We start from the raw sequence: 12,674 nt of genomic DNA on the forward strand, positions 1-12,674 counted from the left end.
CTTAAATGCATTTATTATATGCGTCATTGTGACAATTGATTGAGGTTGTCATGTTAAACTGGATGAAAATCAAGTTGATTTTGTCACACGTATTACATTTCATTACTGTAAGTTTGACGGTTGGCGTATGTGTAAGTTTTGTAAGTTTGACGGTTGGCGTATGTGTCCTATGCATTTTGTAAGTTTGACGGTTGGCATTTTCGTAGTGTCATACGAAGCGTTCAACCCTTTGACAAGTAATTTTATTTGACTCTTATGTGCATTATTTTATGGAACTTGGTTTTATAGTCTACTTTAATTTGTTAATGTGTAAGGTATTTGTGAACTATGCGTACGTGTACTTTGATTTGAAATAAATTTGTTAAGATAATAAGTTTTTTCTTTTATTATACGTCTCCGCATTTGATATTATATTTCAGCTTTTGTCATATCCGTTCACTGGGCTTTTTGCTTAGCCGTATTCTTTTTTCTTTCTTATACGGCAGGTTATCAAAAGGGCTTTGAGATCGAGAGAAGAGTGTAAATAGAAGTGGACTTAGCACCCCTGGCTTTAGAGTTGTATTTCAAGCTTTAGAAGGATTTATTTTGGTTTATCAGGTTGACTTTAGTTTGATTTTGAATAAGATTAACGCCCTTTTGCCTTTTAGTTCTCTTTATATCATTTTGTATTGTTTAGAAAATTCCAAACCATCGTAAGAAAAACTCGCTAAATAAAAGAAACGTACAAAACAAACCGTAAAGCCCATCCGTGCAACGCACGGGCCTTCACTCTAGGAATATCAATTAATTTAAATAAGCTAGGGCCGAGCGCTTTTTTTTGTTCTATAATTGATTAATTTTACCAAGTTTTAACTTTCAAGGAAGGCTAATTCATGGGCCAAACTTTTCGGGTTTTTTAGGCTAGGCCTGGTCCGAGATCGGGCCTTGGTCCATTTGTGCACCGGTGGATGCACGTACTTATAAGTTTTAACTCAACCTCAACAAATTTGGACAAAAAGAAGCCCATTAGCTTCATAGTTTCGTGAAATTTTAGTTCTTTTTGGTATTTAATGTTATTTTGCTACGATCAAGTGTTTATTAGCTAGGTTTTGTTTACTGCTGTTTTGAAGCTTTTTGTTTATAATTTTGTTGTTGCGTTTAGGAAGACAAGTACATAGGGGTGTTCATTCGGTCAGGTTTTGGGTGAATAGAGTTATTCAGTTTGGGTTATTCGGTTTTTTAAGAATGAGAAAACCACCCAATACCCAATCCATATATGAGCACCCAATCCAAAACACCCAAATAAAGTTGGGTTATTTGGTTGGTTCTTGGATTACCCAAATAAAAAATGCTATTCAAATTTTTATTTAATATATTTGAATAATCATGCAATTCGAATGTCAATTTACACCATTTTATTTATTCATGTGAGTTTATTTAACTAACTATATACTTTTAGATGTGTAGAACAACATATTTAAATAATTAGAGTCATATTAATATCATTTAAATTAAGTTATTAAGTTTTTATTAAACGTTAAATGCTTAAATGGGTTTTGGTTGGGCCCCAATTAAAATTTTTAAAACCAAAACCAAACCGTTTTAACAACTTTCTTATTCGGTTTCACCCAAACATCAAACCAAATCCAAATAATCCAATCTAAATAATACAAATGCCAAATGGATTGGGTGAGTTATTTGGTTAATCCGAATAATGAACACCCCTACAAGTACATACGGATAGCCGTGCCCATCCAAACTGGTTTGGAATGACCTGGTTTGACCAAAACTGAAATCGAGTTCGGTCAAAACGTATTTTGACCAAATTGGTTCGGTTTCTAAGCCAAACCGGTGGTTTGAAACCGGTTCAGGGTTTTTATGGTCAAATCGGTTTCAATACCGGTTTCACCAAACCGTTTTCGCCAAACCGGTTTGAGAAATCGGTTTCAAACCTATTCGGTTCAAGATACCACTTAAATTCAAGTGTTTTTTGTGAAATAACTTGGAGTTTTTTGTGTTAAATCTCTAGATATTATTCATTGAAAGGTATCTTGGGTTTTAGTCTCGAGCCATTAGCATTCACGTGGCCGAAAAACGATCTACGTAGTTAAAAAGCGACTTTTTAGCATTTTTATTGATTTTTAGTGAGTTTTCACTTAATTTTAAGTGATTTTGTGAAATAACTTGGAGTTTTTTGTGTTAATTCACTAGATATTATCTTTTGAAAGGTATCTTGGGTCCTAGGCTCGAGTCATTAACAATCATGTGACCGAAAAATGATTTACGTAGTTAAAACTAACAGGTTCGGTTTTCGAATCGGTCCCAAGCCGACCCTATCGGTTCGAAATGGGTCGGGTTTTCAAGCCTCCAAATCGGTTCCAAACTGGTTCGGGTTTGACCTCAAACCGATTTGGGTCAACACCCCTCCAAACCGGTTTGGACCGGGTCGGGTCCGGGTTGGGCCCAAAACCGAAAAATGCCCACGGCTACACACGGACCTTACACTACTATACATATCTATAATTTGTCCATAATTTTACAAGATATCATATCATGTTATTTTTTTATTTTATTATTTTTTTTTAACAGCAGTGGTGATTGGACTCAGCGGCATGCCTCTTCATCATCCGGTAGAGATCGACCACGTCACCAGCACAGTGAATCCAAGGGTATGACTGGCGGTGGAAGTCTCATTATCGTTCTGGAGGAAACTAGCTAATGCGGGAGAAAACCCTCATGCTCCACCTCATTGACAAAGACTTCCCAATATGTCTTTCAAAGGTTTTGAACCCGTAATCAACATTTGGCTGAAAGACATAAGGGACATTAAATATCCAGTTGGACTAAATCCCAAGTACATCATTACATGTTAATTGGTAAGTGGTTTCAAATACGGCTAGTACCAAATATCCGGTAACTCTTTTTTGCTGATTTGTTGTAGCGCTATATCATTCAATTTAGACTTTAGTACTTACCAGTATTTTCATTTGTTGTACTTTTCTTGCATTATTGCTTGTTGTCACGTGTGACTTTTATTAGTTGAAATAGTTTTTCCAAAGAAGTTTTGTTGCAGTTTTCTTGCTACAGTATTGCTGTTTTTTTCACGTTACTTGATTTACATTGGTTAATTTTTAAGACAATTTTAATAAACATGGTTGGTCGGTTGGAAATTATCTGGCCCCCCTCATTTTTAGAGACAGGGGTCGAGGGTAGAGTCCTCCAACCCCATGAAGACAATTTTGTTAGTCATTTTTTTTACATATGACGTAGATGTAAAAAATTACTAATCTGCCACTGTGAGGAAGTACAGTCAAACATTAGCATCCTAATATAGTTTTGACATACTTTCACATAAATAGCTAGGTTGATAGGTCAATCAAGCCACAAAATAATAAAACAAAATTCAATCCTTCGATTTATTACTTTACAATCATAATGTTTTGTTTAGCCACGAGAACATCTCGTGGCTGGCATAAAAGATATTTTAAAGATTATTCTCGATGCAATTCAAAAATGATATAAAGTGGTACTCGTAAAATGAACAATATATATAGTTCAGATGGCTTCATACATTAACCTTTGGCGCCCATCCAGCATAAATATATTCTTTAGCAGCTTTTGTTTTCTCAAACGACTCTCGAGAAAAGAGTGACTGCATCAAAAATATCATAAACGGTCACTACACAGGCCTTTTAGTTGTAAGCAGCACACAAATACGTACACAATGTAGAGCAAATTAATTATTGGCTAGACATTGTATTAGCTTTATGCAATGACAGGATTAAGTTGTTGCTGATTTTTTATCCATATAACATATTAGACGAACAGAAGTTCGTGTGCCCATATAAAACAAGCCAAACCTTGATCCAATACAAGGCAATATTAGCATTATTAGAGTTGAACCAAAGATGGAGCTTTTAGAGCTTAATTAGCTTCTAGTCAAGCACTGGCTACAGTCTACACTACCTATTTCCTCGCTATACAAAAGTGACTACACCCTGGTTAGACTAAGTCATTTTTCCTTTCACAAAGTCCTAAATAAATTATGTTCAATACCTTTGTGTAGATTTGCAGATGGGGCAGACTATCGGGGACGGTCCACTTCTTAAAGTGACCAAGAGCTACCTCAAGGTGGTACAACTTTGGTGCCAAACGCAGATCAACGCTTGTGATTATTTCTCCATTAACATAAGGCCCCTGATATGTTATATTTAACAACCTTAAATATTAGTCAAATAAATTAAGAATTGGTTGTCCTGTTTATTTAGAATCTAGAAAATTTGTATTTCAGTGTGCATACTGCCATACTGCATACATGATTCTTGAGGTGTTCATCCAATGCCTTTAACTCATCAAGGAGAGCATGTTCTGTCCCATCTTTTGCATCTTTGCTCTTTAAGAATGCTACAAACTTGTCGAAAATCTCCAACCCCCTACAATTTCATGAAACTATTAAATCATGGAACAACTTGATTATAATTATGAATGAATGAATCATATATCAATAGATAGAGACACATATAGAGATCAGAGAGCGGAGCTACACAGAGGAGAGTTCAGCGGGAGTAGAAAGAGGAGGGTGCGGATACTTCTCTTCAAGAAGACCAATAATAACAACAGAATCGGAAAGCCATTTGTCGTCAAATTTTATCAAGGGAACTTTCCCACTTGGGTTCACTTCAAGAAACCTAGACAAATACCAAAAGGAAAAAATGAGCAAGCTTTTTAGTTTTTTGAAAGGCTTCATAAAGAATTATAATCACCATTCAGGTTTGCTGGATACATCAATTAGATGAGTCTTATAGGGAACTTTCTTCTCTTCAAGAGTCAAAAGAACCCAGTGGCAAAATGGACCTAATTAAGAACAGATACAAAAAACACACTAGGTAAAAATCACTAAATCTGATAAATTGAAAGATTTAAGAAATGTAGTGATACTATATTACATATAGCAGATGGTAACAAAGAAATAGAGAAAAGTTAAGATTACTTACAGTCTCCAAGAACATCAGGGGCACCCACAGCAGCTTTGACACAGAGCTCGATTATCGCCATTATGATTGAACGTAACGTTACGATTTAGTTAAGAGAAATGATAGTTTCTTCACACAAAAAAAATGATAATTTCTTTTAGTCAACTTTGTTGATCAAGAATGAGGAGATGTTGCTTGTACATCTATAATTTATACAAAATTTGGAGCTTGTACTTAAGTTGATGCGATATATAGGGCTGCCTTATACCTTAATTAAGTAATGAAACTTAACTAATGGATAGAACCAAGAACCTGGTTAGGATAATATAATCTATTCAAAGACCTATAACATTTTTTTGAAAGGTGAATTTCGTTTGAGAACTTCGTGTCGCGATTCGATAGCGGGAGCTCTAACATACGTTGTCTTAACTGCGTCCGCGTTAGAGCTCCCTCGAAGTAGAAATGCCTATTTCAAATACCCGATGGGGGAAAACCCCTACTAATCCGCCCGCAGGCACGACGATCAATAGGGGTAAACCCTGCCTCCTCAGACTTGAACCTGGGTATACCCAAGCCAAGCCTTCATAGAAAGACTTCCTATGTACTTCCCAAGTCTTGAACCCAAGACCTCCTGCTAGCTTGTAAGACAGGTGCTCAACCACTTGAGCTAATTAGGAAGTTAAAGGTTAATGACATGCCTTTTACAGTTTTACATAATTCACTGGAACAAATTTGCTGTCATAACAACTTTGTATTAGCTAGCCGCAGCCACTAATCCGCATGGAGCACCGTAGTTAGACGCGATTAAGCGTATCTTAATGACACTTCCGTGGCTCTTAAAACTCATTTGCCCGTATTAATATCTGAATCCTGAATTTTCACTAAACCTATTCTGCTATTCACATCATGAATTTTGAGGTATAAAATCTTTCCATTTCCTCTGTTAGTTTTAAGAAGCAAATTGATAGAAATACCATAAATCTATCATTATTACGCATTATATATCTGTATTGTTTGGTATAACAATTAAACATTGTGGTGCATTAATCCATAGATGTGGTACATGTACGTGAGAAAGATTCCTACCAATAATATATTTAATTGATGAAAGTTATTTATCTGAGCACAATTAGTTGTTACTCATATAAAATAGCATGTTGTTTTGGATAATAGTATTTTAGTGTAATTAAATGAAACTTATGCTTTAATATGTGCAAAATCAGTTTATTTAACAACTTGTCATTACTAAAGTAACCCATACCAATGTAATGCAATATTCCTTCAAGTCTATAATTATGTATTTAAATATTTATGTGAGACAGACTTAGACAACCAATTATCTAAATATTTATTATTTATGTGAGACTTTCGCAATCAATTGTAATAACATAGTATTTGAAATACGCATTTGATGGAGTTATCTGGCGCGGACCTGGTTAAGAAAACATATGTTAGATCTTCCGCTGTCGAATCACGACACAAAGTTTCCAGTGAAATTCACCTTAAAAAAAAATGTAATAACATAGTGTTTAGATATATATGACTTTTCACATGAAACAATGTAAATAAGAAAATAAAGAGAGTATCTATATGTACCCCAATTTACTAAATGTAATTCCTATTAAAATCTATTAATTAGTCAGCTTTCTATTTTAATACTAATCATTAATAATGTCATTAAATACCTTTTTATTTTTCTTAATCATTAAATATCTCTTTAAAAACACTCCATTTATTAGTTTTTTTTCTTTCTAATCATTACATAAAACATTTTTTATAATTTATTTCATTAACACAATATATTTCATAATAAATTTATTTTTCTTAATAGTTTATAAATAGTTTAATCTTTATATAAGTGAAACCGCTTGCATTTGCTTTAGATCTTTTAGTATTAATGACATAACCAAAAGAACGAGCCGTTGTTTGCTCTTCACGTGACATGAATACCTACGACAATAATAATAAATAAATAATAAATAATAATAATAAAGTAAATAAATTAATAATAATAATAATAATGTGTAAATAAAATGTCTACCTTATTAGTGATAAATCACTAGAATCCAACATCTATAAAACGAAATAGTGGTCGGAGATTGTGTATGCGGTGGTGACCGGAGATTGTGTACGACAATGGTGGTGATTCCTTTGTGTTTTTATAATTTGCCTTTTGCTTATGTAATTTGAGAAAAAGATTGATATTTATATATAAAGATAAATGTATTAGCATTTAATATGATATATTAAATACTTGTTTGAATACATATAATTAACTATTAATATAGAAAATTGACTAATTAGTGTTAAAATAGAAAGTTGACTAATTAATAGATTTTAATAGGGAGCACGTTTAATAATTGGGGGTACATATAGCACATCCCAAAATAAAATATCCAAAGTCAAATAGTTTCTTTTTAACGGCAAACTATCATATTTCTTTCTCCTATTTTACACAAATGTCTAGACGGAACTCAGACTTCCGAACTCCCTAATAATCCACTATAATAATGATAGGAAATAAGATTCAAACCCAAATAAAATATCTTAAGGTCAAAAACCTTCTCGATAGGTCACCAACCTCATTGGCTTAAATACTTGGTTTTGTGCAAAGAAATCTTACTGTCACACACTCAGCACACTAAATCACAATATGATTAACTAATGTGGTAATACCCAACCTGCAAAACGATACACCTTCAAGATAATCTTTTTGCTTGCTCATCATCCTTTGTCTGAATGGTTCTCTAGGCCAAGGTTTGAAAAATTGTACTTATGATCTAATATCTGAAAAGTTTGAACCATCTTCCAAATTGATCAGCCATGTTAGTGAAATTGACTTGTCTTCATATAATGTAAGCCAAATAGAGACCAATTAAAGGCAATAACACCATACATTTTGTTGGAAAATCAAGCCACATCATGATCTTGACACAAAATCAACAAAAAAAAAAAAAAAACCTAAGTTAGACTTCTAATCATCCATAGTGTTACCATCATAATAACTGACATATATAGTAGCAACCAGTCACAAGTTTCGAAATATCTCAAAAACTTCTGGTGCAGGGCATAACAGAAATCTTGATCACATACTCATAATGATAAGTACAGAATATGAGTTTACTAAAATTATAGCTTCGGATAGCTTCATGCATTAACCTTTGGGGCCCATCCAGCAATAACATATTCTTCTTTAGGAGCTTTGGTTTTAGCAAATGATTCTCGAGCAAAGAGCAACTGCATCAAAAACATCACAGGTGATTTAGAATGATAATCAAGGAAACTAAGATGGAAAGAAGTTCTGCTTTTCAGCTGTGTATACACTAAGCTATGCATATAAAAATGATTGCTTTATATACTATTTTAAGTACAACGTTTTCCAATATTTAATCCCCTTATAACATACAAGAAAACTTTTGAGAGTCTATACTTGGAACTTGAAATAGTTCCAAATATTTATGCACAGCAGGGATCCAGGGCCGGCTCGAGGGTGTGCAAAAGATGCCATCGAGCCAGGCCCACTCCTTTTAAGGGCCCACTACCTCCAAGTAGTGGTGGTGATGTCGGAAAACACGGTGGTGGCCGGTGAGTGGTGAACGGAAATAGACTTCAATTCAGCAAAGCAAATGGTGTTTCTTGTAATCTTATTCGCCGGAAAATGAGGGACTGAGGTTCTACCGGTAAGTGTAAAAGATAAATGAAGAAGAAGGCGTACGGCAAAAAAAAAAAAAAAGGTGAAAAGATGCTGACAAGTTTACTTTGTCATTTATACTATCAACTATTTCATATAGTCCTTCAAGTATTCAGATTTTTAGTATGAGGGCCATAAATGCTAATGATGCAGAACAGCAGAAAGAATGTGATATCTCTATTAAATCTTCATATAACAGAACTTATAACATATGGCCTTTAGAACTCAATATACATAATATTAACAAAAGGAAATTCTACCACTACCTCCAGTGTCCACCAAAACCACCACAATGCATGAAAACAAGCGGTGAATGTGGTGGTAAGTGATACCTAACATTCGTAAAGATTTACTTGTCAAAGAAACGCATAAGTGAAAGAAGGGCCAAAAAAAAGGGCTGCCAACTTGAGGTTATTGGAAGAATAGAAGATACTAAAGGCGAATATGGTTTAGCTTCTTTCTTTTCCTATGTAATATTTATGCTGTTATCACTATTAATTGCCTAATGTAGGTTAGGATCAGATTTATTTGGTTGTGCCAAGAGGTGGCGGTAATCATACGGAGTGTCATATGTGTAGTTGTGAACTATTGTGGTATTTCAACCACATTACTTGTACTGTAACATTCTGTTGTTGGTATAAAATTCATAGGGGTATCCCATTACCCAAAAAATAACTGAAAGCAGGGCCGCAAATAAAGTTAGTGATATCTAATGCCAAAATTGCACATACTGCAGTTTTGCTTTTACTTGTAAAGGATACACACAAGTGAAAGAGGACATGAATTATTATTATTAGCTAATGTTATAACTGCATATAATGCATGATTTGGCTTGTGGCATACCCCGTATACAAGTATGTTATGCAAGAACTAAACTGAGTCAACATACAAAGAATTAGTATGCATTCTTAACCATTATCCCATAAGGGTAAAACACCAGTCTCTAAGAGTTGGGCACTGCAGTGACATTCTACACTTAATTATCTGTAGGATAGTGTGACTAGTATCTGACACTCTGACTGAATGAGCTTTTAATAAACTTTGAAAATTGAATGCATAATTACTTGAGATTTATTGAACAAATGAAATAAAAAATTTCAGAGAGGAGGATCCCAAACATATGAGAAAAGGAGGATACCGAGGCAGGAGTTCGGAAAGCAGACAAAAAATTAAAAATATGGAACATAGGAATAACCCCATAAATATGAGAAAAAAGGATCCATCAAAAACCTTACAAGGCTTTCAAAAAAAGAGGAATGAGATGGTTCTTAAGTCTTTTGCCAAATCACAAACAGGGAGAATATCAGTTAAAGAAAGCATCATAAAATTTTGTGGAATCAATAAATGTATGTACATCAGCAACTGTATGTAAAGACGAAACAAATCTAGTTTGTTAAAAGCAAAAGAAATGTGGAAGCTCCAAAGAGTTCGATCATGAAAACTATATCCTGTTTTGGCAGCATGATAAATGAAAATTAATAGATCATTTATGAGGAAGTATGTAAAATCAATAATATTGGATAAAGCGAGTAATGGCTTTACTAATACAAAGAGGTATGACGTAGACCAACTAATGAATAAACCAAGATTCTTGTGAAATGTGAAGTATATCCAGTTTTGGAACTGAATGAAGGCCATGACTCGAAAAGGAAATATAGCGACTTAGACCGTGAGTCAAAAAGACCAATCTATAACAGAATAATAGCTGTTCAGATATAAAAAAGACTACAAATTCTTCGAATAGGAAACAGTAACAACGTTGTAAGGTTTGAGGAAAAATTTTCAAATATGAAAGCAAATCCATTTGAGCATTCATAGTCAGATGGTTGAATGTTCATACACATATGGAGAGTTGGAGAATTGGAGAGTACAACCTTAATAACAACTACTATTAAAAAGTATATCTCAAATAACAAGCACAAGTTATCATACCTTTGTGTAGTTATGCACATCTGCCAAACTTTCAGGAACAGTCCATTTCTTAAAATGGCCAAGAGCTACTTCAAGATGGTACAGCTTTGGTCCCAAACTCAAATCAACCGCCGAGATCTTTTCTCCATTAACATAAGGCCCCTAACATGTTGACTTACAAATAATTAATCATTCTAACTGAAAAATGATAATTTGTAGAGACTAAAAAACAAAATCAAACAATCATCTTGTAGAAAAAAGGTATTTCATAATGCATACATTCTTCTTGAGATGTTCATCCAATGCCTTCAGCTCATCAAGCAAAGCTTGCTCAGAACCATCATTTGCATCCTTGCTCTTTAAAAATGCCACAAACTTTGGGAAAATCTTTGACCCCCTATAATTTAAAAAAGATGAAATTATGCAACGGGTTTATTGATGATTTAACTGTAGATTATCAGGGATAAGTATTTTGGAATTTAACAAACTTTGGACGAATGTCTATAGTGTGAAATAGCTACAGTTGTGTACATAATTTATGTCTATTGTATGTATCCAAATGTATCTGACCAATCAAAAACTAACAAGTGGCAGCTATATATGTTTGCTACGTATGCCTGAATACATACAATAGACATAATTGTAGGTTTATTACAATATAATGAGCACAACTTTAGTTATTTCACACTATAGACATTCGTCCAAAGTTTGTTATATTCCAGGATACTTAACTAAAGTTATAACCTTTTGTACTTGTTTATGATAATAATGATTCCAATATTATATTAAAACCATCAATGGTCAATTTGACTTTGTGAATTCAAAGGGACTACATAAGTCAAGATAAAGGTACATAACAACCAAGTCCATCAAAATCTAATAATATAAGACCATGGTTCATTTTTTTCAACTAAATGGATTGATCAAATAAAATAATCATAGGTGGTTGACTTTGGCAAATCATCTTTGACCAATCATTGAAAATAAGCCAGATCAAAAGGCATGTAAAATACAATTAAGTGCTTGAATATATATTCAACAATCACTCGAAATATTTGTTTGCATCAACTTTAAGATATCGTTAACGTATGTATGAATGAGTATTTTTGCTTATAGATGTCAGGTGGCAACTTATATAGATGTCAAGCTAACAAAAATATCACTAGAATAACCGGATAAATAATATAACGAAAACGACATATGAAAATCTGGATACACAATAGAATCGAAGTTGGATACATATAATAGACTTTATCGCAAAATAATAATAAGGAAAATAAGAAATGACATACACAGAGGCAAATTCAGGTGGAGTTGAAAGAGAAGGCTCAGGAAACTTCTCTTCAAGAATACCAACAATAACATCAGAATCAGAAACCCATTTCTCATCATCAAACTTTATCAATGGAACTTTCCCATCTGGGTTCACTTCAAGAAACCTATATAAACACACCCACATAATCAAAATTCAATCTTTAACAACAACAGAAAAAAAGTAACCATTTTTATTTACATGGGTCAAAATTTTAAGATTCTCAAAAACAGTAAAAAAAATAATAATAATAATTACCATTCAGGTTTGTTGTCAAAGCTAATGAGATGGGTTTTGTAGGAAACTTTTTTCTCTTCAAGTGTCAAAAGAACCCTTTGACAAAATGGACCTAAATTGACATAAAAATTGAAGATTAAAATAGTAATAATAATGTATAGATAGATAGGTATGGAGATAGAGATAGAGATAGTATATATACAGTCTCCAAGAACATCAGGGGCACCAACAGCAGCTTTGACGCAGATCTCAATTGCCATTTTGGAAGTTGGAGTTTTGATTTTGGTTTAGAGAGACGATAAAATAGTGTGAGTTTACTGTGAGAAATGTATTAAGACAGGAATTATGGATGTATGCGTTTTAATGGTTGTTATCACACATAACTTAAAAAGGACCTTTTTTTAGTGGAATAAAAATTTTTAATGGCTGAAAATAACAAATGTGTAAAGCTGAAATTCAGAAAGTGGAATAAGACACGTGATTCTGATTCTAGGGCGGAGGCCGGAGGGAATAATAACCAATCAAAACCCTCCAACTCATAACTACTCAATTTTATTCAATTTTTATCAAA

At 33.5% G+C, this 12,674-nt stretch overlaps 2 protein-coding genes across 2 annotated transcripts; both read right to left on the reverse strand.

Moving 5' to 3' along the window:
• Positions 1 to 3,453: 3,453 nt before the first annotated feature.
• Positions 3,454 to 5,156, reverse strand: LOC122585089 (glutathione S-transferase DHAR2-like). The gene is made up of 6 exons (XM_043757184.1): positions 4,974 to 5,156; positions 4,743 to 4,833; positions 4,524 to 4,667; positions 4,295 to 4,412; positions 4,036 to 4,176; positions 3,454 to 3,631 (listed from the first exon to the last, which is right to left on the reverse strand). The coding sequence occupies exons 1-6, from the start codon at positions 5,032 to 5,034 to the stop codon at positions 3,545 to 3,547; spliced, it is 642 nt and encodes a 213-aa protein (XP_043613119.1). The 5' UTR covers positions 5,035 to 5,156; the 3' UTR covers positions 3,454 to 3,544.
• Positions 5,157 to 7,942: 2,786 nt separating this feature from the next.
• LOC122603675 (glutathione S-transferase DHAR2-like) lies at positions 7,943 to 12,468 on the reverse strand. The gene is made up of 6 exons (XM_043776450.1): positions 12,306 to 12,468; positions 12,125 to 12,215; positions 11,847 to 11,993; positions 10,834 to 10,951; positions 10,576 to 10,716; positions 7,943 to 8,189 (listed from the first exon to the last, which is right to left on the reverse strand). Exons 1-6 carry the CDS (start codon positions 12,361 to 12,363, stop codon positions 8,100 to 8,102), a joined length of 645 nt encoding a protein of 214 aa, XP_043632385.1. The 5' UTR covers positions 12,364 to 12,468; the 3' UTR covers positions 7,943 to 8,099.
• Positions 12,469 to 12,674: the final 206 nt, after the last annotated feature.

Source organism: Erigeron canadensis, chromosome 1 (genome assembly GCF_010389155.1).
Source record: "Erigeron canadensis isolate Cc75 chromosome 1, C_canadensis_v1, whole genome shotgun sequence".
NCBI lineage: Eukaryota > Viridiplantae > Streptophyta > Magnoliopsida > Asterales > Asteraceae > Erigeron > Erigeron canadensis.

Coding starts and splice junctions, on each gene's coding strand:
- LOC122603675 (XM_043776450.1), bottom strand. CDS start 12,363: ATGGCAATTGAGATCTGCGTCAAAGCTGCTGTTGGTGCCCCTGATGTT. Junction 11,994..12,124: donor TTTGACAACAAACCTGAATG/GTAATTATTATT, acceptor GTGTTTATATAG/GTTTCTTGAAGTGAACCCAG. Junction 8,190..10,575: donor ATGTGCATAACTACACAAAG/GTATGATAACTT, acceptor TTTTTGATGCAG/TTGCTCTTTGCTCGAGAATC.
- LOC122585089 (XM_043757184.1), bottom strand. CDS start 5,034: ATGGCGATAATCGAGCTCTGTGTCAAAGCTGCTGTGGGTGCCCCTGAT. Junction 4,834..4,973: donor CCCTGATGTTCTTGGAGACT/GTAAGTAATCTT, acceptor GTTCTTAATTAG/GTCCATTTTGCCACTGGGTT. Junction 3,632..4,035: donor ATCTGCAAATCTACACAAAG/GTATTGAACATA, acceptor TTTTTGATGCAG/TCACTCTTTTCTCGAGAGTC.